We start from the raw sequence: 26,211 nt of genomic DNA, 5'->3' as shown, positions 1-26,211 counted from the left end.
AACTCCTGTCTGTGTAGCTGGGGTCTACAGCTTGACCGCCATTTAAAACCCAACCATTGGAAACAATACTTGATCACACTTGATTATATCTAAACTAAAATATCGAAAAACTGTTTTTTCCTGAAAGATCTTTCCTGTTTGATTCTAAAAGTGCTACATGAGCTCTATCAAACGATATTAATAATGCTTACCGAATCAACTATTCGATAATTCAATGTTTCCAGTTCACTTATCGTTTTCACCCTGTATGCAATACAAGATGTTGCACGATTGTGACAACCCTGAAATTATGTTACATATTTATTGTGCCCATATTCCTGCCTAATAGGGCTTAAGATATTTGCATCAGTGAATCTGATATATGTTATTTGCTGCCTTCCTTATGCCGTTTTACTTTGTAACCTATTTCTGCCAACTGATTTATACAGAAGTAAAGGGATAGGTTGGCGAACTAGTTGTAGTTGTAGTAGTTGTACTCACAGACCATACATCACTGAAAAAATACTATGACAAAACCAGTTTTACAGTTGGACATATATTTTTACAATGATTCCGGGGCAGTTAACTAAATTCTCTCTCCAACCCCTGACGCCTCGTTTATCCACCTTATCGCAATTAACTCGATTAAAAAGATAAGCCAAAAAGCTAAATCGTTATTAGTCGTTTGTAACTTAGTTGTTAAGTTCCCCTAATGCAAAATAGTCTGTATATTGGTTTATTATAGACTCTATTTCTGTGCGAATTATACATTTCAATCAGCATAAGTCCTATTCAATAACCCATTGCATGATACAATTAGGATTAAATTTACTGTCAAAGCCGAGGTAAAATTAAACTCAAAATAAACACTAGTACGTTACTTTGCTGTTACTGTATGTTTTGCGATAACAGGTAGCCCATATTCCAGGAACAATTTATTTTGCTTCAAATATACAAAGTTGCTTCGGTGGTTTAGGCGTAAAACTAATAAACTGTCAGACGACGTATTCCTGTTAGATCACCTGCCCAAAATATCGATAGGTGTTTGGGGATTGATGAGGCGGCGCTCCCCGAGCCGAATCAAACTCCGGTTAGTGTTGCACTGTGTATATTGTAAACAGTAGTAGCAGGTGGTTTACACAACGAGGACACGTACATGTCATTGTATAGCGATGGCACTGGTCAACGAGGCGTATACACAAGTGTTATACGGCGAGTTGTGGTTTATATTACAAGTATTTACATAGAAATCAACGGATGGTAGCGTTGTTGTATCNGGTGAAGCCGCGGGCATTACTACATATTTCATACTAGCTTTTTGCCTGCGACTTCTTCTGCGATGAAGTGGAAAATGGTTCTAATAGAATTAAAATATTCTAAGAAAATTAATTTTGTTAAAATAAATGATTATATTTTTTGATATAAAATCTACAAATTATTATGTTTAAATATTTGAATACTTACAAAATTATGAGATCTTTCTAAAACAAAATTAAAACACTAAACCTGCCGCAGATTTCTTTGTAAACAATGTTTTTTTGTTTTTCCTTCAGGTGCTAAAATCATCAGGCTATTGTGTGCGCATTCTCTGGAGTATGCCACATACAACTGGTCGTCGGAGAAGCATAGATTTCCATTAAGTCTACTCCCGCTACCATATGGAACTCCGCTAAAACTCATGAGGGCGCCAACACTTGCTTTTTATCGAAAAATTCATAAAATTCATAAAATTCATTTATTTTTTGCAAATAGGCTTTNAATTCTCCATAACAAAACGGGAACTTCATACTTTAACACCTAATACATCATAAGAACAATTATTATTATACTTTAAAGTTAGTTTCTTCTTTCCTTTTTAGTCTGTTTCTCTTGATTTTAGGAAATAAATATTTTATTACCAAAAAAAAATTTTTTTTCATACCTACCTACAATAATTATAATAACAAGCCTAATTAATCTTAAATTGCACAAAAAAGTAAGTAATGCGTGTATCAAACCCATTAAAGTAAAAAAATAATATTGTCCAGCTAGCTTGTTCTACTCGAATCACTGTGGGATGGTAGCGTTGTTGTATCAAGGCGCCAAAAGTAGTGGCGGTCGAGAAAAATGATCTGTCAAATGTCAGATTTTGACAGGACAAGTTTTGAGGTGCGTTCAGAAATACAAAGTTACCGAACGCCACAGGTGCTCTAAGCGGAATAGGCCAGGTGCTATTTGAACGGGTACTCAAAGTGGAATACGTCTGTCAGACAATATTCACTTTTTGTATAAGACTCGTTGTATAGATTAATGTTTAAACTCGATGTATAAAGTTTTTTCATTTCCATAGCTACTTAGGTTCAGTTGCACCACCTAACTTTGACCGTAACTATAACGATAACCGATGTTTTTTGGATGGAGTTTGACAGATTTTTGACGTTTGTCAAAGTTGAAGTAAGATCAGAGTAAATAGGTACAAATGAGTAAGTTATCTGTATAGAAACGCCGAGCGCGGTTTGTATGTGAGCGCCCCAATACTTATGCGGCGCGACGCACACACTGACAAAATTTAGGGTCGATTAGCGGTGAGTTGCCCCTAATTTTGTCAGTGTGTGCGTGCGCGCCGGATACGTATTGACGCGCGCTCACATACAAATCGCGCTCGATGCGTTTCTATGAAGATGACCTACTCATTTGTATTTACTCTGGTAGATGGTGCAACCCAGCCTTAATGTATTCTACCGACTTGTGAGGGCTGCTCAGCTGATATATTTTTTACTGACACAACGCCAAATTGCGAAATAAGTAATGTAAGACGGTGAAGCCGAAATTATCTTCAAACGCTGAAAGAGAGCCGCTGAAAAAAACAATCTTCCGAATACCAATTCCCCTTCTGCTTTCTGAAAGACGTATTATCGCGAAAGTACTTCGTTATACAAATAAATGACGGATAAGTACGCTGACTGGAACTCATTTTAAAAGAACGTGTTTCGGAGTTCCCAACCGCCTCAATGTTTTGTGTTTCGTTCAGCACTAAATTTACATAATTGTTTCCGTACGTTTTCTATTGTTTTTCTGCTTATGTAGTTTTTGTGATCTATCTTTTTCCTTTGAGGAAATCCGAATTCCAACGAATAAAAGAAATGGACATGAATTTTTGTTGAAGACGAAATTTTGCTGAATACCTACTTTGATGCTATTACACTAACATAACAGTTATATAGTCTAGATTTTTTTTCGGCAAGTAGGTAATCCATTACCAATATTACAAAGTAAAAGTAGATCTGACTGTTATGTATCCCTAAAGCATTGAACCAATTTTGCTGAAATTTTGTATATTACAGAGTAAAGGAGGAGGAGAACATAGGATATGACCTACCTTTTGTCATAGAAATAAATCATAGAAGGGGTGAAAGGGACGCAAGTTTATATGGGAACCCATCATTTCTCATGTTAGCGATATGAAAAATCATTTTTATGATTTTCGTAATAAAATGTAATGATAAAGTGCTTTACATCGTGGGGATACGCGCGTGATAAAGTATTTTTGTGACAGACCGAAATGCGAGCGAGCAAAGCCGCGGGACGTAATAAAGTACTTTATTTTGATAATATTCTCATAACAAAAGGGAAAACATTTATTTATTTTAAGCTTTAATGCTATGTAATTGTTACATACCTACATTAACATAAGGCGAAAGATACCACGTCAATTATGTTTGATATTTTCATTTCAATCTAATTCAATTCCATCAAATTTCCGGCCAAGGACAAGAAAACCTTTCCCAAATATAAAGGCTGTACGTGTTCCCCGATCAGGCCATAGCTATTTCCAAATTCATGCACGCGTATGAATCGAGAGAAATAGATTCCACCTATCCTATTCCATAAAACATGATCGTTATAGAAATGGCCACAAAGGGGCATCGTTGTCATCGGCAGAGATATAAAAACAATAATAGAACAATACCGCTAACTATGGATAATAAAGCTAACCGACTATAACGTGGAAGGTGTTCTTTTGCTTTTGGTGGCTAAGTGGCACCTACTAAAAATGTTGAATAATAAATAGTTGATTCTTTAATATGTATTGTACTAACAGAAGACAGTGAAATAACAAACGCAAAACAAAGTGCAGACAATGAACATCAGCTTACTTTGCATCCTATATTGAATTCTACCTAATAAGTGAGATTTTCAAGCTACTGTCCTAGCAACTGTTCTGAAGCTAAAATGTTTGAATCTCCATTATTTAAAAATATGGACTGGAAGTCGAAGTTTAATTAGTCGTTCAGAAAATCGCTTAGTGCGCAAACGTTCGAATATGAAAAACCTTTTATGGAAATTCGTATTAACGTCCATAGCGGCGTGTCACTATCTATCGGCGCCGGCTCCAATCCCCTTTGTCAATCTTTGTTCCCTAAAAGGCTTCAGCGACAAAGGTCGAGAAAAATCACACAAGGCCCACATAAATAAAATATGATGACTGACCCTCAAAATCTTAAGCGGATTATGAATAAGTGGCCGCCGTTCTCCCGGCTTGGGTACAATAATCAAATCAGGTCAATATCTAGGGACAAAGGAAACAAGACGCCAGATTACGGAAGTATTTGGAACAGTTAATCTTATCTGGGGCTGATAGTAGGCCTAAACATGCGACTCTGGCCCTTCTAATGTGGCCCCAAAATAATCGTAAGCCCCTAAATACAACCGCTTAGCTAAGTCCGGCTTCCGGACCATTTCTTACACTTTGACCATTTCATTTGTCACTCGGATGCTTTTATGGCTCCATTTGAAGTGACCGCTCAACTGGATTCGACAATTGTCTGAGAGATCTCAAAGATGCCTCTTGGTCTTAGTTAATGTTGTTATACAAATTCAAAGTATACACATTAGGTACCTTATTTGTAATAAATAATCGACTCGCAATTTTTTGCATGCGTCAGTCTTCAACAAAATGCATCAAAATGCGAGATTGTGATCGCTCCCCAAAATCACTTTTTGAGTTATCTTTCGATTAACAATAGACGCGAATCGAATCGAATTCTACAGTTATTTTTTTTCTATGAGCCAAGTAAGATACCTAATTAAATTGCTGTTAGTTAATGAACAAAATGAAAAATGTTAACTGACATAGGTAAACACCCACTTTCGCTTCTAGAATTATATTTTAATTTAGTCTGTTGTTAGGATACCGTTTTTCATTACCTAAATTACTAAAAAGCTTTCAAGAAACGTAAATAGCCAATGTTAATTTTATGGCCATTATTTTTTGCCTGACGGTTGTAAATAATAATATGTATTCAGATGGCACATCACTGGTAGCATCTTCTGTAGTTGTAATAGGTATCATTTTCCAATAAATCTTTAAAGTTTTTGTTGTTTTACACCCGATTCAGAAACGATGCGTTGAATAGAGCTCTGTGATTGGTTCTTGTGTGTCTCTGTGATTGCCTCCACGCGCACTGTAAGACCTCATAGCTACTATTATGTATTCTGTGCTCATAGTAATGTTTGTGAATACGGGCGTTAGTGTCTATCAATATAGGCCTCTCCCAATGGTTTCCATATTGCCCGGTTGGTAGCGGCCTGCGTCCAGTGCCTTACTACTTACTACCTTTATGAGGTCGTCGGTCTACCTTGTGGGTAGACGACTCACGCTGAGTTAGAACTTTGCTGCCCCATCAGACGTCAGTTCTGCGTACTAAATTATGATTTTCCTGAAGCTTTGTTCAAAACTCAAATACAATTTCCTTAATTAGACAAAGTATCTGCAAGAATAACGCGAGCCCCCCGGCATGGCGAAACATGAGGCCCGGGCAAACGAGCACATCTACTGAAACGCTGTATAATAATTTGCTTTTAATTGAGGGCTTATAATGTTTGAATTACCAGGAAATGTGGGACTAAAAATCTTTTTTCAAATTGGGTTTTGGCAAAGAGAAAATTATGTACCACATACTTATTTTATGTAAAATCTTAGAGTAATGTCTAAACGATCTATCAATTCTTCTGTTCTTTCGTTAGAGCCATAAAAAGTTTAGTTTTAAATAATTGGTTATTTGAACGTTCCGTGACAAATCTTGGTCCAAACTGAATAAAGAGAAGTATTTTACTTATTCTACTAGGTTCTTATATTATTAATAACAACAAATAATATAGAATTTGCTCTAATCCATCCTTAGCAGTCGTGTCTTACCACTTGATTATGTCATGCACTCAAGGCAATTGTAAAGACATTCAGGCACCGAATACGCATTATGCATCAGTCTGGAACCCAAGTGCGTATTATCGCCTCTCAGGCCACAATAGCCGCCTTGATCGATGCCAATTGAATAGTCTCCTGACTGACTGCTGTCATAGGTACAGTGTTTGTGCAGTGGACTGACACTTGTACAGTCAACAGCACATCAGACTGAACATATTTGTAGCAAAATCACCCTTGTTACAATTACTTAAGATGTCATCGTTCAACTTGAAGACGACGCCTGTACATTACTGTACAAGGAATCAATATGTATGATACATTCACGCATAAATGATATCATATTTATATTGAAAGTTATGTCCGTTTGTAGCCTCATTACGTTAGCGTAGCGTATCCTTTTTAGTTACAAAAAAAAGTATTTCTGAAATAATATGTATCTTTACAGTCAGCATACGAGTACGTTTATGTGCTGGCAACTGTACAAAATGTTAATTAAAAACTTCCTAAACTTAAATTACAAAGAGCCCCAGTTGCAGTTCAACTGTTCAAAATCAACCGTGAAGCACTATTGGCGCTCTGTCAACACTAAACAGCTTGCAAAAAGTGAAAAAAATACCAAAATGCTGTTTGTCATCGAGTAGGTACTTATTTGAAATACGAAATACCTTTATGTTGTTTAATGAAGGTCTTTACAAACTTTAAGTAACTACCCATGCCTGAAGCTACATTATTAATGACTTTCATTTAATGTCTGAAATACATGAACAGGTTGTATTGTACAAGAATTTAGTGTTGAATTATTTGCTTAAAATGTGGTTTACATAGGTGTTACAATTTGACATAAAAGCTTAATATGTGGCGGCTGGATCGAATATAATCCGCTAAAATATGTGTTGGTCCAATTAACTAATTTTCCGTCCAATATATTTGGAGTTTTGGACCAATAAACAAGGGCTGCTTCCGCGAACTTTTAGATCTAATTTAACTGGCGGTGATTAAGGCGTGGGTACGTGCCTATATTGCCCTTAACGGTCTTATTGAATTTTGCATGCCCACTACACGAGCCGGGCAGATATAGCCTCATTAAGAGATTCCGAAGTTTAATTAGTTGCTCACTATTCGCTAACAAGAACCAAATCAGTATGCGAGCCGGTTGCCGCTCTAACAGGGTGTCAAGCCAAACTGATTGTGTTACCTGCATTAGTTAATGTGTAATGAGAAACCTGACAGTACGTGATTTCCAAACTATGCGTACCCAACTTCGGAATTGAATCTGCCGAGTTAAAACAGCCAACTTCCAGAGTTCGCGTAACTTCGTAAAGAAGTCGTTTATCATTTTCCCAGATTTGAAAGTTGTAAATTATGTTAGTACTTACTTACCTGTCGATAAAATATTTCAAGTTACCAGTCTATGTGTTAAAAGAACTATACCTACTAAAACTTAGCGAGAATAATTATAACGAACAGTCAGTTGTCTGAACTTTTAGAACGAACGGAAAATAAGTTTCCAACTCGTTAACTTATTTAATACTTAAATATTACTAAGTTTAGGGTCGTTGAGTTCAATTTCCACCTAATTACTACATTGTAAAGTACCTAAATACATCTTCGATGTTTTTATTTGGAATTATTAATACAGAACATAAAATATAATGTTTAGGAATTATAAAGACTTTCTGTGAAGACTAAAATTCACGCTGGCGCAGCAGATTGGCATAAACCTACAGGCGAAATTCTACTGATACTACTAAATATTAATAATTTAGCTTTCAATTTAAATATATAAAACTTTGTCATTAAACATGATGGTCACAACCAAAATTTGCGGTCAAGTCCTCATTCCCGGCTAAACAAAAGTTGCGGGGAACCGAGGGTTTGACATGAATAAACAAACACCAGTGCGAATATATTTAAATGTCCGCGGATTATGGACGCACCCTAATTTATAGGGTAAATTTACCTGAATATTGTCGTGTAAGCATGTCCAGGGACTGGTGTTAACGGGCTCCACGAAGTTTTCCGAGGCCAAGTCCTTAATAAGCAGGATCGATTGACCCTCCTTTCGTAGCGCTGATCTCAGCAACATAAAAATCTTTGACAACATCATGTACAGTAGTATTCTCACATTTTAGTTGCAAAATCGGTTTTAATAAAACCACATAAGATTCCACACTATTAAGATTGATGCTGACGATTGTACAGTCGTTGGCATATAGCGGGACAGATGCACGAGAAAAATTGGTCTAATATCAAACTTTCAGTAATAACGACGATCTTACAGTACCTAAACATTTTATCTGATTTTCCACAGAATACCAAATAAAAGATACCAAATAAATCTGCTGTTTCAGCGAAAATCAAGAAGATCTCAATTATAAGAATTGTTTCATAGAAACCACAAAAAATGAAAGATATTGTATTATGGTCAAGTTTAGTTGGAAATGGTGGCCATAACGAGAAAATATACGACTTGGCACATCACCAACGTGAGGTTTTGGAGATATTGTGACAATACGTAAAAAGGACGGCACATCAAGTTTTACACTGTGGCCTCTTATGTCTTTGTATTAGATGCTACTTTGCAATAACATCTGATCTGATGTTATGATCATGTACTTAATTAGTTCATCTAACATTCATACATAAATGTAGCCAAATTGAGCATTGCCCCATGAGTCAAGTATAACACTGGGTAATTCTGGATCAAATTACTTTTCGAACGATACAATGAACATAATTCAATGAGTATTTCCAACGCTTAATAACTCCCGTTACTTTGACTGGCTTTTCATCACATTTTATTATCTTTTTTAACATACCGAAACATGTAATTGTGCGTTGGTTAAATCCCTCGAGATCGAGGGGATTTCGAAATTGTTGCGAGTATTTCGACGTTGCAAATCCTAGATTAAACACAATTGACCGAGTTACTCTTGATTTCAAATTGAATTGTGACTTCACTCTCGATTGATTTGCAACTCGGAATAGAATTCCCCGATATTTTTTGCGAGGAAAATTTACAACTTTGCCGTACGAGCTCAGCAGATGTCTGTAAATTGTGATTATGGCAGATAAATCATAAAATTTTGAGTGTTCTGTGAACCACTTTTCTTTTAAGCTTTGTGTACAGACCAATCTTCTTGTTTACGTATCAAAATAACATTAGATATAACAAAAAGTCGCCTAGTTAAAAAACGAATTGATGTTTAACCCGTAAAATAATGGTTCATCTTGATTTTAAATAGTTATTTAATTTTTAGCGTTAAGAGTTGCATCTCAAACTAATTTGAAAATTTAATTTAATTTTATGAAATTTTGGAGAGTTTCAACAGGCGTATGAACACAGTAATAGTATCGATATAAAATAAAACTACTTATTACAACAGGAACTTCGAAGCTGAAACAGAAATGAAACGTTATATAATTGGGTTGCTTCAAACAGGCATTAAACGTAATTATGTTGTCCTTTGTCCCGTTTGTTTGCTACACCAAGTCGTCATTACTACCTTCATTTATAATTATTTTGAAATATTAAACCTATAAGGCATAGCCTGTAGAGATATTTCCATAACAAAAAGAGTGATGAAACCAAGGGGTTAATATTGCGAAGGTAAATCAACCGCGAAATTGTTCTCCGTGAAATGTTGGAGCAAGGTGCAAAATATATCTTTGCTAATCTTGGCAGACGATGACACAGATTAATGTTATCGATTGCTAGGTGTAAGCTGTCACATTTATGGATGAATTGTCATAGGCGTCTAACATAATTCAATTGGAATGGCATGGCTTAACAAGCTTTCCGAATAACATGGCAGTTAAATTAATTGGCTTCAATGATTATCATGGTTTTAAGCTTGAAATGTTAGGACATTAATTATTTAACTAAACTTGAAACGACATTTATACCTGCAGCAGATTTAATAGTGGACAGAAGGTACCTAATAGATATTTTAAGCCACTGATTATAATCAACGAAGCACCATTTGCGTGGTGAAAACAATGCACAAAAGTTTGAACTAAATGCGGTGCCTCAGGTGTTCTGATGTTAGTTGAACCCTTTCATCTAAGCTACTGATAAAAGAGCTTCTGTGATAAGAAGCACAGAAGAATCCGCCCAAAACGCAAAAGCGAATGCCCTAGCAGCACAATATAAAGCCCGTTAATGAATTAATGTTTAACCTGCCCCACTTTGCACAAGGTCATGCAAATTAACGAAAGTTGTTTTCCTTTTCAGGTACATTCACTTCTTTCGACGAAAAGTAAAAGTAAGTTGTAAAAGCCGTCATTCCGCCAACAGTCGAGGGCAATTTAGCGTAGGTACTATAAACAACCCGCCCAGAAGGTAAAAATACTTTAGAGTTTTAAGTGTTTTATAGCATGCATGTTGTTGATATGGTATGGAACTTGCCCAGAATTATTTTTTCTAGTTGCCGATATTTTTTCATGACATGTGGTTGTTACAATAAAGGGTTCAAAGGCAGAACGATATCTCAATGACAAACCATAATTTTCCATTTATTGATTGAGGTTTCGTGTCTGACTGTAAAACAACACATGCAAGTTGCACGAGGCCACTTTAACGATCGTCATCAATAAATATGGTACATTAATTCGTGAGTCTACAGTTTGACTCGACTGTTTTTATGGAATATTTTATGTAGAGCAAATGGCTCCCGGAAAAGTCTTTCAATATTAAATGTTGTCGAAATACGGAGCTCGTCCTTCACTCAACTGTCATAGCAAAATTTAATTCACAGTTTGCTGGGGCCAATACCATTAAAATAATGAACTCTTCCACACATACTGGCCATAAGAAGCAAGCACTCGATTAGCTGCAAAACAAAGGCTTCAGTCTTTTGTAAAATAATTAATAAGACCTTAAGATTTCAGCGCAACACTGTACTGGAACTACGTTTGTTGTGTTATGTTGTTAGTTTGAAATTTAAATGACGATACAGTGGCTTCTAGTTCCAAGTTTGTGAACGGAACGTTGTTTGAACTAAGACACGTTCCTAGTCAGCGGTGCCCGCACTGTAATTGTAAAGCTTAGTTGCTTTATTAACAACGGAACATCAAATTTGACAGTTGAATGTTGAGTGTTGCTCCAAAGACAAATGGAGTGAGGGAGGGAAAACTGCGAGGCTGGCGGGCCCCAGAGGTCGAGCTTCTTTAATAACGGTGACGGGAGATGCCACAGCGCGCAATGGCACATTGCTTCAGTAATTTTATAGCCAAATTCGGCTGTACTTTGGCATTTCAAGAATTATTTCCAGACATTTTATTCCTTCCCATTAAAATATTGATAGTACAATTTTTAAAAGCGACCGTAAAACATGCTCAAAGGTTTTATTGATCCAATGTTCAAACAAGGCTTCATAATAAGCACACATTTACTTATTCCAACGTCATATCGCCCTCAAAGAACAATTGATCAATAGAACAGCCGCAAGAAATGAATCATCGAGAATATCCTACTGATATCGTTTAATATCGATTGTGAAGTAATAAAGAAAGTAACTACCCTATTCTTTATGCGAAATGAGGTCGACTAATCTGTTCGCCTTTCAGAAGCGGAGTGTCTTGTCGTATTCATGAGACTCGATAGAAACAAGAGTCCGTTTTGAAGTGCAAATTTAAGTGCCTCAGACATTTTCCCCGGCAATTTATCCGGGCAATTTTCTCACCTCTTTTGAGCCACTTAAGCACGGATATCACGTACATTAAGAGCTAGGCACAACTTCAAGAGCCGTGACCGTCACGATTTGCTGCCCTATCCCGGCTTGAGGTTGGGCTTATTTGGAAGGGTGTAGTCGCAATTAGTAGCCAACATAAGCAAACAGACAGACGGAGTTTGAAGTTTGAACGCAACTTGCACAGAGGGATAGTAGCATATAGCTACGGAGAGTCTGAAACTATGGAATATGCTTACCAACTGAGAGTGTACCAAGTTGCAAATACGCATCGCTTTTTACGATACCTACTTTGTATTTTAATTTAGTGCTTCAGATAACAGTGAATTACTTTGTAGTAATTAATTAAGCCAGTATTCGGGAGGAACAACAATCTTACTTACTTTATTTGAATTGCTTTTATTCGACCTTCTTCACTGCTAAGAAGAAAAACAAACCGCTAAATATGTTTCTAAACTAAAAACTCGAATGGCAAAGAACTCTAGAATAGCTAATTTATTTTTTCTGTAAAAGTCCAAGGAGTGGGTGATTCCTAAGAAAAGAAAAATGTATTTCAGAACTTTTCGAACTCGGGACAAAAAACGCGCTTTTCTCTTCAAGATATGAATTTCCATGAAAATATTATTACACGTCATCTACATTAAAGTACATTTTACATAAATAAGGACTTCAAACAAATAATACAAACAGATAAAAATTTACTTAGCAACACAGGCGGGGGTAAAATCTCCTCTCGGGTGACGTCAAGGGTCACGACCCCAGCAGTCCCCGTCTCCGTATGATTATCAGTAATCGTTAAATAACGATAATCGCTAAAGGAAAGCTTTTTTAGATCATGCAAGATGTCGAAGAAAGATAGACAGATATTTTACTATGCTACCGTACAGAAATATAAATATGTCTCAATCGATTTCAGACAAACTGAACAATGATAGTTTTAATAATAAGGATCTCATTCGGTGTAAGGCTAATCCGAAATAAAGGGAGGGTGGATACATAACAGTTAACTGTTAGATAATGTTTTTTCTGAAACAATTAGTAGACTAGACTGCATCTCACTTAACACCAGGTGCGATGCGGTCAAATACCTGCCTTGTCTTGCATAAAAAATGTATTTGAGGTTAAACATGAGTTGTAGACTCATCATTTCCTAGATCTACAGTTACTTACCTTCAAATAATAGCAACCCTATTTATTGCAAATAAATAATTTGAATTTGAATTTGAAAGCAATAATATCCGCAACATTTTAAGCTAAGACACACGCAGACAAGGATAATACCTTTTGTGTACTCGAGGCTCTTAAACATACAGTGTAACTATAGCCACGACACCTAGAGACTTTCAAGAATGTAGGTACAGTTACGTGAATACATGTCGATTCGTTTTTTTCTTATCTCTCCGAGTTTTTTAAGCGCACGAACGCCCTCGGGAGTGAGAGATAAAGAAGTTTGTGTATTCAACACTTTTTTTACACATTTTTGCACCTGACTGTCCTGCGGACTAACCCTTCGCTAATGCAGAGTACACACTGAGGAGCAAAGAAGCAAACAACTAGCGAGGACACGCGTGAAATAGGGTCGGAATTCTCTTTGAACAATGCCTGAATAAAGGCTGATCTGTCGGGCTACATTTAAACGTGGAATAAACAGTATAGAGTCGAAATGAACTGCGATTAAACGATGTTAATCGTTTTGGTTGTCTGTTAATTTGCTTTATTATTCTCAATTGCACACTTACAACTTAAACGTGATTTATATTGGACGAATGGTACTTAATTAAGAATTCATTAATTCTCGACTTAATTAAAGAGATTCCAAATTTTTTTACAGCTGTCGCACAGCAGCACGTTTGTTTTACATAGGTATAACTCTTGTCTAGGTTACTCAAGTTAAAACGTCCTCCATGAATGTATTAATATCGACAAAGTACTTTATGCATATCGAGGAAGTACAACATACTATAACAATATCACAGGATCTATGCTTGATCTATGGGACTAAATTGTAGTATATGCTTCATCTGGTTCATCATATTATAATGTCACCATTTTAGACTCACTATTCTTTATTTTTCCTTCTGTAACTGCGTATACTATGACTGCGGTGCGGCCCGGAATGCGTCGAGTTCACGGTTCAACTCCGACGCGCGAACATTGTCTGGGATACACCCAACTTCCTATGTCGTTTGACGTTATGGCCAATATAAAATTCTTAACGTTTCCGAAGAGGAATGTTTTCCATATTCTTTCGAGCAAGAAAGAACTACGCTTATGGACCTCAATAGAGTGACAATTAGGTTTATAAAGATAAAATATGATACTACTACATTATTTCAGTTTGCAATCAAAGGTAGGTTAATTACTAACTACTAGAGAAACTTCAATGTTGCTATGAGTAATTTGTATTGATTTACACGACTAGAAAGCTAATACAATTTTGTTCTTGTGTACTCATAACAACGAAAGTGGAAATAGTATTGTTGTTGTCGTGATTATTTATTTACATACTTACTTATACAATAAGGGTTAAAAACAAAACATTATTAATAAAAGTTATGTAACAACAATTTAAAAATTGTACGCGTAAGGAAAGTTCCAAAGTTAAATCAAGTTACTTACAAGTTTTGCAACTAGTATAAAACATAACATCAAAACAAAAAAAACTGGTGACATAAGAAAAACAAAAGAATTATGCAAATCACATCATCGATCTTGATTAAGATCTACAAAATGCCGAAGTTTTGTACTTCGACCAAAACAATGTCGTTTGCAAAAGGAAAAAATTAAGCTTATTGTGAAAGAAACGAGGATAGAATTAGATGAGAGGGCCGAAATGACGGGAAATTAGCGTTGATCTGAATCGAAATCTCTGCTCCTTTGCTGTTTTTGTGGGCGCTCTACCATCATAGAGCAAGAGCTAGTGAACGCCAGCCAGATTTTCGTTATTTTATAACTCCTGCGGTCGCTTGATTAAGCTTTGATGGCTCAGATTCGTGGAAAATCAGCCGTGATGGGCTAAGAGCCAGTGACCGCCAGACTTTGTTTATTTTATAAAACTGAAAGTTTGTCAGCGCATGCCCAATATATGTAGGTAAGAACGGTGGACCATTATGAAGTTTATTCATCGTGGCTTCGGCAGCTACCCTATTCACCGAGGATGCCTCAGATATTTCCTCAACAACCAGATAGTTTTGACCATTCCAACACCTTGCCAGACAAGCATTTTAGACAAGCCACGAAGACCCAATCTTCATGATAGTCCAACGTTATTGCCTATATTGGGAGCACGCGCTGACAATCTTTCGGGTTTTATAAAATAACAAAGGTCTGGCGTTCAGGCTCTTAGTCCATCACGGCTGAGCTTAGTGAGCTTTCACAAATCTGAGCCATCAAAGATTAATCAGGCGACCGCAGGAGTTAATCCGTTCATTTACCTTTCCACTAACTCGGTTTAATTGAATCTGCTACGTGACGTCACTTATCTAAATTAATAAGTAGCGAGCTAACTCGTTATCGTAACTTGCGGCAAGTCATAACCGTTTGTTAGTTGCGGAAAGCGCCTGTAATCCAGTGCTGAAAGTGAACACAATAAAGAACTTTTACTTTCTTTCTCACTCCGTGTAATAAGTTTGGCTAGATTGCGAATTTGGTAAAGGAGTACTTAATCCTTCGTAGGTATTTGTGATAGAAAGACTTATATTAATTAATTATTACCCTGTAATTATAGTGGACAGTATTAATATTATTCTGGTTGTAAATACTATCATGTTTTTGGGCGTTGTCACTAATTAAAATCCCAAACCAATCTATTAAGATATATCCGTTAGAATTATCTGAGCTCAATTCCTCAATTGAAACTTCCACTTTTTCACAAGACGTAACAACAATCCGTTATCCAATATCTGTTCCCTTTAACTTGTGCCCTAATTCGCTTCATAAACACTATATCGATCCTTAAGAACCCGATTGTAAACCCAATTATGATCCAGAATGTGCTTGTATCGTAAATCCCCTAGCTCTGCTACCCATAATAATATTAAACAAGCACTCCCACTTGCCACCCTCGTCTTTCAACAAAACACAAGGCTTCAGCTAGTGTCACTGTTCAAAGTCGCAATTATAGGCAGACTCGGCCGTCAGAAGTGACAGTTGGCGCTAACACAATGGAAATACACCTGAGGTTAAGAATACCAACAATTACTGTTTGTAGCATCAAACGGGTGGTTCTCAGAACTATTAATTAGCTATCAAATCGTTACTCGTGTAAGGACTAGGGAGGTTGTTAGACGGAATTAATTTTATGAGAAGGAACGAGGAAATTATAAGCCAATTGAAATATTTTGGTATAAGCCAAAATATTATTGTTACTTTCTGATCGTAAATGTTGGTATAAAAAGAGGGTCTTATGGGTGTTTTTAGTGAAGGCGTTAACAAGATGTGTTACGTTAGCTTAAAGAAGCCTATGACACCATTGTACTTACGTAAATTCCCACAAAAATCAATGGAATTAAAAGACAAATACAGGTAAAGAAAACCATAGATAAAAATTTCTCTAGAGACGTAGCGAAATTCACGCTAACGAAGCTATGGCCAAAAACTAGTAGAGTTAGGTAGGTAAGTATCTACCTATTTTTGACAAGTTAATTTTCGCACTAGTCTGGTTACACGGCCTCGCACTCAGTGAGGCCAGACCTCACTAATTGCGTTCCGTTTCAACTTGCATAACCGTAATGCCCAGTGTGGACTGACATCTCGTTTAATTTCAAATTCGACAGGACCGGAATTGCTATTTCTCGATCAAAACCGAGCTCACCAACGGTAATCGGTTTCCGAAGACGCGTAACCGATTACATAAAAGTAGAGTGAGTTTTGGTATCCTTTTGCTATTATTTAGGTATTTACCTACTAAGGCCGAATTGCACCATCTTATTTTAGGTTTAAGAAACGTCAAAAATCTGTCAATCTCTATGCAAAAAACAAGCCTAAGCAACTCTAGTGATTCTTTCAGCCAACAGGATTTTCTCCAAAATTGATGTGACCACGTTATTGAGGTCAATAAATCACCTTAATTTATTTGTGTTCTGGTATTATCTTGACCAATTTTACCTTTATGACTTACAAAGATCTGTCTACTGAGGCAGAAGAGTCTATTTAACGACCTAGTCGTATTTCCCGATAATATCTTTTGCCTTTTGAACAACCGATACCTTTGAGCGACGTCATTGATGCAATTGTAAAAGAGCTTTCAAAGTTATTGCTTTAGTTTTATTTAGTAGTAAAGTATCCAGTTCAGATAGACGATGTAAACGTCCTCTTTCTATTTCCTATCAGGTAATGCCAACATTTTTTTTGAGTCGCCGCCTACTTTTGTTTTAATTCTTATTTTTTTTATATTTATGGCATTTTAATTTATGTTAAAAGACTGGTTGTCCTAATTTAGAAACCTCGTCATTAGACTAATATGAAATATGTTTATACTTACAACAGCTATAGGTACATACAAAATGTATAAATAAAAAGACAAAAAAACTGATATAAAATACAAAGGTGGTATTTACAACAGAAAAGGAAAAAGTGGCCAACAAGTTTTCACAAAAACTCTACCAGTTTTAAAAATTGCTCTTTATTTTACGAATTTTGAAACGAACGTTGACAGGCGTGAAAGCAATTTTAACGCTATGAAATGGATTTGAAGAATTTCTACAGCGACGCCAATCTTTGCTACTTCTTTGCAGTTGAAATTTTTGTATTACATTTTATGCACGAACGTTTTTATGCATTTGAAAATAAGATAAAACGTTGTATTCTTATACACGTCGTTTTATTGTACAAATAAATGACATACCCAGTAAGATAGAGACGTTATGTAAATACCTACATAGAGAACGAAGTAATGCATAGAACATAGATTGCCAAATTGTAAATTTGTCATTGAAGTTTATTGCAAACTGGTTTAAATGAAATTCAATATGTACCTTAAATTAAACGTATAAATTACAACTGAGGACTGTCCTGTGCTAGTGCCAAACCGCAGGAGTGAATACGAAGCCGAAAATGGCTGTATATTAGGGTAGCTCTACATCCTTCAACAGCTTGTCCCCAAGGTTGCGCATTATTTGTAGTTTGTAGCATAAAACCGTCAGACATAGGTATTAAATCTTGTAAAGTTATTTTTTCACTTCCGAGTTTACCTACCTACTTTACGAAATTGTTATGAATGATCATTCATGAATAATTTATTTGGATCTTAAGTTGCAGCTGAAAATGATCTACCTCTACAGGATATGAGTCCTATATTCGTAAGATATCTTGGTTGACTGGAGTTCTTAAAGTATTTTACGTGGATTTTCACATGTAGGTACCACATACACTTTATTATTTAAAAATAATCAATACTTCAAACAACTAGAGAAGTTGGATCGATGCACGACATGTTTAGCGGTACCCATGATATAAAACTTTATCGTTCTAGAACAATAAAAACACATCTTACTGTCTAGAAAGTGCTTCATATTTTCCCTCATAAAACGAAACAGGTGCGCGAATCTGTAAGCCGGACACCCGAATATGATATTTGCTTACCCGCGCCCGCAAACATGGCATTTAATAAATTTTGATGACTGTGTACGATTTTTAATTCCACAGATATTCGAACGCTGAGACAGCTCATGTAAAATGTATGGGGACCATTTACCTTGTTTTTAGAGCGCACAAAGCGAAACTGGCGAAACGCAACGCGGAAGGCGGGCCCAGTGTGCTGGTATTACAAAAATGCGTGGTTTAAGTCTCTGGAATTTTAATGAAGGAGGATACGGTTTGTTTGGGGGGCCTGTTTCGGTCTGATACGGACAGCTATTTAGCTATATTATAATTGCTTCGTGTGTCTTTATCGGATGGTGTTAATTTTATTATAGGTATTTTTAAGTAGATGTAAATGACTAAGGGAAAAATGCGAACATCAAGCCTCTTCAACCCGCCTGGCCAGAGCGTGGAGAGTGTAGGTCAAATTCCATTTGCCTCGTGCTCCTGTGGACACGAAATGACCTTATAATGAGGACCTTTATTAGTTTTGAAAACTTTATGAAAATACTAACGTTCCAATACTAATGACATGTGTTTATGCGTCCTTCTTATACCCTCTGGGTATCGGTATGGTATATTTATACCATGGTAATTATGAACATGGTATAATTACAACATAAACGAAAGAGTAAAGTATTAAATACTTCTATGAGACAACATATTTTCATGTAGAGAGTAGATACCTAGGTACCGTTACATTCCCTCTAATATGGTCGAGTGAAGCGATGGCTGGTTCACTCGTCATGTCTGTGAACAGGCGCTGCTTTCGGGGACTGGTCAATCCAAGTTATTCCAATTTATGTATGCGAGTCATTTCTACTAGTATTTAAGTGTGTTATCTGTAAGTCTAGATATTAGCACGTCACTACCTTGTTTAATAAACCACGCAATTTTGTATACCCATTCTTATAAGATACACTATACAAGATTGCATGGTAAATTCAGTGAACTGCTCCTGAATCGAATGTACCTACTACTGCTATTTCTATTTATTTATATTAACCGGCAGACAGTGGTGACTGAGTTTGTTGCGGCGCTTCTTCTCAGCACTTGCCAAATGTTGGTCTCGAAGCGCTGGTAGGGTAAAAAGATTATGAGACATGTAGAGGCTCCTTAAGAGCAAAATGACGATTTGTAAGAACTATTTATTAGTCTAAACAAATAAAGAAAATTTTGACTTTGACTTTGACTTTACCTATCTAATCTAGGTAGTAAAATAATCATTGTGTCACATAACTGTGCGCATCGCGGAAAATCCATCACTCAGTGTCACACGGGGTAAGTAAAGCAAATAATACTCGTACTCGCTGTGAAAATCGATTACCTTCCAATGTGTACAGTTGTACACGTATATAATAAAAAAAAATTCAAGCAACTTTTTTAAGAAAAGTGATAAAACAACAATAAAAAAATAAGACTAAGTATGCGAGAGGTATAGGTAAACGTAACGTAACATTTGATGAAACATTTTTAGCACTCACGTAAGTAGGTAACAAAGAATTTAAAAGCAAACAAAAATAACAACACTTAAACAAATTAAATGATCAGAGCTTATCTGTACCGGCCTTACTTTGTTACCTGTTTTAATGAACGCGTGTAATGAAGCGAGAATTTATTTATCGAGGCCATAAATAAAGTGTAGCTCAATCTGGCAGAGCCACAGCCCGGAGGAACCAGAAAGTAGATTCAGGATGAAGGCTTTTAAAAATACTAGCTTTCCGCCCGCGGCTCCGCCCGCGTGGAATTTTGTCTGTCACAGAAAAACTTTCTCGCGCACGTCCCTGTTTCAAAAACCGGGATAAAAACTATCCTATGTCCTTTCCCGGGACTCAAACTATCTCTATGCCAAATTTCATAAAAATCGGTTCGGTAGTTTAGGCGTGAAAGCAACACAGACAGACAGACAGACTTACTTTCGCATTTATAATAGTATATAGATGAACATAAAAGTAATATTATAACTGTAATCATGTGTTTTTGTTGATAGTAGATGATAGGCTTACTAATCTAGAACTCATGATCCTTGAGACATAAAAGTTCTCAAATGACAACCACGAACTGGAAAACGTAGAGTAAGTAGGCAGGCCTTCCACTCGGTGGACACACACAAGAGCGGTCGTTGTGGAATTTAGATTTGAAAAAACGCGCAATCGGTATACCAATTTGAACCGTGATAGATCAAGGATAATTTATTTAGAAATAACTGTTTAAACTGTTTTCTTTGAGCTGTATCACTACTGTAATATCCAACAAACACATTTACGTATGCTTGACGTCAAACTTCCTATTTTAAGAACGACGAAAGTAACTTATTGATTTGTGGCGACAATTTTGCATTGGACTATGTTTTTCTACGAAAATCTACTGTCGATTATCTGGGGGCACGGCAGTGCCCCCACCAAGTCGAGCTAAAAAGCGGCACGGCCGTACCATCCTTTTCTCGAAGCAATTCAGGCCATTTTCGACCGCCTGTAACTTCGTTGTGGATAAAACTAGAAGGCTGAATTTTCATTAGCTATGCAGGCATTGTAAAGACACGGTATATTTAAAATTTCATTCAATTTGAACCAGTAGTTTAAGAATTATAACGGGTCAAAGTTACTTAATTTTGTCACTCACTGACTCACTGACTCACTGACTCACTGACTCACTGACTGACTCACCGATCATCAAAATTCTAAGGCACTTCTAGCAGACCTAGAAGCTTCAAATTTGGAATATAAGTAGTGTTTGGTGTATGAATCAAGGAAAAACTAAAATATTTGGGGGCACGGTAGTGCAACCGCCAAGTCGAGTAAAATTTTTCAATTTCGGTCCAGTTTTCTAGATACATAACTGCTGTCTACAAAATACAAAAAGAAATGAGATCCCATCAAAAACAATACTTGTCAAAAAAACCAAGTCTCGCAACTCAGTTGTTCTACGGTAAAAAGTTGTGAGATCCATGTAATACCAAGTCCAGGCCAGGAAATCTTTAACGTTTTACATAAATTATTGACTTGGCCATCGCACTAAATAATTTAATTTACACGTGTTTTCATGCGATGGCCAAGTCAATATATTTATGTAAAACGTTAAAGATTTCCTGGCCTGGACTGGGTATTACATGGATCTCACAACTTTTTACCGTAGAACAACTGAGTTGCGAGACTTGGTTTTTTTGACAAGTATTGTTTTTGATGGGATTTCTTTTAGGAGAATTCAATTCCCGAATTTCATTTATTCTTAAGTTTTTATGGTACCTATATAAGTTAGTTTTTGTAGTATCACTGGTATCACTTACAAAGTTTAGTTATTTTGTAAGTAAGAAATGATGAAAATGGACTAAAACAAAGATTTGATTGTTTTGAGGATCTCAACTTTCTTTCATTTTACGTTTGTTTTAATCAATGGGCAAATACAGCTCGATGTCAATCTTTGGTCTAAAGTATGAGAGATTCTCCAAGTCTATGGGAGCACTCTACACCCAACTATGGGTTACTAAACCATCGTAAGTCCATACTTTAGGGCCCCAGTGCGGGTTGGATAATGTTATCAAACCGCTTTCAAGCTTCTGACAAGGCTTAACGAGTTATGTTTGTGTATTATGTATGCTCATTTTGTGGGTATATCATGTTAGTAATAATGCCTCTCTGTGGCATAGATATGCTTGTGATAACTGCCACGCAAGTTGGTTGGGATAGTCATATTAGTCATAATAAAATACAAAAGTCTTTAGGATTTTATTCAGGTTAATTTGTAAGTTCATTCATCTGGCAGGTACTCACTAAACGGTTTCCAAAAGTTACAATTTGACGAATTATTTGAGTAAGAAATATAGAAGTAGGTAACCAATAACACAAAGAAGACACTATAGAATTTCTAATATATTGGTATTCATCAACGCAAGCAGACGTATCGAGTCCTGGTCAAGTTCTTGGAGGCTCGACGAGAAAATGAGTAACTCAGTACTTTTCCTTTTGATGCCCACAGTGGGGGAACCAAACTTGTACATATGCTTGCAGCAAACCTTGAAGCCTCTAGTGCAACCAGGGACGGAGGGGTCGAAGCTCATGGTGGTGCAGTGGCGAATGTCGATGCAGATTCCACCACGCGCCCAGCAGGTGGCAGTGGTCGACCCTGTAGTATGTGTAAATGAGTTTATTGGAGTCGGCCGTTTGGTGTAGTGGTTCAAAACGGACAACTATTCCGGAGGTAGCGGGTTCGATTCCCGCACAGTACAAACATTTGTGTGCATGAACATATTTGTATGTATTGGACTGGGTGTTTTCTATGTATAATATGTATGTATTTAAAAAAAAAGTATTTAAGTATGTTTATATCCGTTGTCTAGTACCCATAGTACAAGCTTTGCTTAGTTTGGGACTAGAAGCGCAGTGTAAAATGTCCAAGGATATTTATTTATTATTTATTTATTTATTTATTTGTCCTAAATAACTAGTTAAGTGGTTTATTTGTCCTAAATGATTAGTTAACTGACACATCAATAAAAATTAAATAAATATTCGTTGACATTTTGCACTGCATAAATCTCCTCTTTTGTCACCCAAAGCGAGCAGAAATGTTCTTCTAAATTAGACAACTTTCAACTTTTTAATTTCTAGATTAGCAATAGTAGGATATGCTAAATCTTCTTAACTTATGAATTGGCTCGAGAAACCGCCTATTTTAGCAAATCTATGGTAGTATAAAGATTTAACAAACCAAGAGTAGGTTTTCCACCAGGAAGCCCGGGCAAAAACACATCCTTATAATTTTTTAATTCCGAAGACCCGGTTATGTCAAGAGACGTAAGTCCACATGCCTGTAAACTTACTATAATAACAAGATACGCCTTCCAAAGCCACATTATCTAAAAAAATAAACCGCGAAAAATAATTTCTTTTATAATTGATGCACTATTAAAACTGTTGAGCATTACATTTCAATCATGCTTGAGTAGTTTATTGCTTTCGTTCATTGGCTGCATAGAATTAACTTGGTAACTACAAGCAGGGAGTTAGCAGTAGGTACGAGTAGGTAATCAAAATTCACCTCAGTCTTAACATTTTATTTATTTGTCCTTATACCGTTATTATAAAAGCGATTCTCTTGAAGTCATTGTCATTACGATTACGAGTGGATCTCAAAGCTGATCGCAGAGTTTTCTTTTTATTTTTTTTCGATTTAGCTTTTTTGTCAACCACAACGACGCCTTCTCCACCAAACTCCTGCTGCAACGTCCAAGGCATAGCCAGCGAGCCGATCCCCTCGTGTCTGTGATCCCTTACATTGAATTTATTCCACACGAAGCAGCAAACCTTCAACTTATCCTTGCATCCGGGGACCTCTGTGAGAAACTTGAATCCAGTGCAAAGGTTGTTGTTGATACAAATCCCACCAAGTTTCCAGCAAGGTGTAGTTAGCATCGACCCTGTGGACATAACATGCATTTGTAATATAATGAGGAATGTGTAAGGGATCTCCCATGGGGACTTCGCTAAACGTGTAGGTAAGCGTGGCGTGGATACGAGTCTTGCCGAAAACGTGAAATAATGTGTGCGTGAGTTGTATTTATTAGCAGCCACCAAAAATAGGTTTACGACAATGTTTCGTCCTTGGAAGGTAAATCGTTTTATGATAAAAGAATGATGGATTTGATAAGTTTGGCAAGACTTTGAAACTTTGTGTACAACAAAACATGATAGTAAGCATAGTTTTTTGCTTTTTACTATTTGGTAGTATTAGCATTAATGCTGCATTTACATAAAGTTTACATAAAATATTAGTACTGAATAAAATGAACTTACTTCGACCATCAGAAGCAATCGACGCTAAGGCAGTGTGGTAGGCAAGAAATTCTGCCCTCAAATCTTCGTACTCCTCGTCGTGAGAGAGATCCAAATTTTCATCATTTCCCAACTGTGATATAAGATTGCCTCCAAAATCAGAGTCTCCAGAATCTTGTTTTGGTTCCACTCCGAAGCGGACCAGTATAATATTTAAGACCATAAGTAAATGCAACATTTCACTTGCGAGCGAAAATTTAAACCTACATGCATCCACTTTTAGAGACTTTTTACGAGGCAAAATACATAAATTCAAGATAAGCCGAGCAGCCAAAGGATTTAGCAATCAAATATAAAAATATATTCTGGCTTGAAAATTCCACCAGAGTGCAGAAAGTGGCAGTTAAAAATTTCGATATTTTGTAAAAGAGTTAATCGGTTGTTATGTAACTTCACTGGTTATAAGAGTGTCATAATTTTCGGGTAAATTGAGTGACAAAAAATGCTCAAAACTTCAATCGCTCGGTAGTAGCTATTCTCTTGCTATCGAGGTCACTATTTTCCATCAGATTTCAGTCTTTACTCAATACTGAATTCCTTAAGCTTCTGACTTTATTTTCTTTCATCTTACACCACTGTCTGCTGATGCTTGCAAAATTAAATAAGATTGTAGAAAGAACGCCCATCTGATTCCATAATTTCTGAAGAACTTTTCCTTTTTTTGCATATTGGAGAGATAAATTGGAACAGAACATTTTATTTTAATAAAAACGTATCTTTAAATTATTTTCAGAGATTTTTCTGCATCCCTTCTTCCTGTATTTTAATGAATTATGCTTTTGATGACTCGATCACCAGCGGCAGATAATTATTTATTTACTTTCGTGTTTTTGTGGGAGTATAATATTTAAACAATTATTTTAAGAAATTGTATTTTCAACGCTTCAGTAACATTTTCAACACATTAATAAATGTATATGCCTAGGTAATGCCAAAACTGTTTGTTATGTATAAGTAATTTATTAAACAGTAGACCTTCTTACTAGAGTCAGTGGTTTCAGAGATTGCAATATTCAAAAATATGGACATAGGTTCACACAAAATGTTTTTCCGGTGGATTCAACTACCTACGTACATTCCACAGCCACCTTTCAACGCAGTTGTAAGTACAGGTGACATCACTGAATGACTTTTGTTGCAAAATAGTACCTATTGCAACTATATATCATAAGGTGCTACGGTGTTAAGCTTGATGCGCATCGTCTGTACATAGGTCACACTACTAAATTATTGAAGCTTCAGTCGGATCAATCAGGTCCGAGCGGAGGCCGTCGCGTCCGCTCAAAGGCTTTCGCAAACAATTCCCATTCGGCGGGTATACGAAGATTTCAACGTTTAACGTGTTTTTGATAAATCCTAGTTGGAATATTTTGAGGTCAAATGCTATCTTGTCATTACAGTAAAATAATTTGAATACCTAACTACCATACGAGTAGAATTGGTTTCCGTGACTGGAACAACGTTTATACACATAAATTCACCAGTAGTCGCTTAGCATGTATAGCACGAAATACGTTTTGTTCAGGTATACGTTTTGTACAAGTAATTTTTTTTTTAATAAAGAAAAATATAAAACAAAAAGCGAGCTGACTCTACATTACTCGTACTACACTGCAAATTACTTGTAACATGTACAGGTCATCGTACCGTTCGGCGTTCTATCACGAAACATATTCAACAAGGCGTTACGCTACATGTTACAGCTTAATCTATCAAACTAACGAGTGAATTTGTGTAACGTGTCAAGAGACACAGGCAACACTTGCGGCGCAAAGTAAGGTTTATACAGGGTGTCTTTTTAAGTATAGCTCAAACAAAAAGTCTTGATTCTACTGCTCAAATGCAAAAAAAAATCTACAGAAACAATATCGAAATTCCCAAAAAGAAAATTCACGTCCCCATACTAATTTAGCAGATCAGTTGTGATTTTGTATGGAAACTTTTT

At 36.4% G+C, this 26,211-nt stretch overlaps 1 protein-coding gene across 1 annotated transcript; it reads right to left on the bottom strand.

Moving 5' to 3' along the window:
* Positions 1 to 23,501: 23,501 nt before the first annotated feature.
* Positions 23,502 to 24,429, bottom strand: LOC114360187 (uncharacterized). Its single transcript, XM_028314782.1, has 2 exons — positions 24,228 to 24,429; positions 23,502 to 23,851 (listed from the first exon to the last, which is right to left on the bottom strand). Exons 1-2 carry the CDS (start codon positions 24,427 to 24,429, stop codon positions 23,502 to 23,504), a joined length of 552 nt encoding a protein of 183 aa, XP_028170583.1.
* Positions 24,430 to 26,211: the final 1,782 nt, after the last annotated feature.

Source organism: Ostrinia furnacalis, unplaced genomic scaffold (genome assembly GCF_004193835.3).
Source record: "Ostrinia furnacalis isolate ACB-3 unplaced genomic scaffold, ASM419383v2 OfSCF0319, whole genome shotgun sequence".
In the NCBI taxonomy this organism is placed as follows: domain Eukaryota; kingdom Metazoa; phylum Arthropoda; class Insecta; order Lepidoptera; family Crambidae; genus Ostrinia; species Ostrinia furnacalis.
This window is presented reverse-complemented; position numbering and strand designations above follow the sequence as displayed.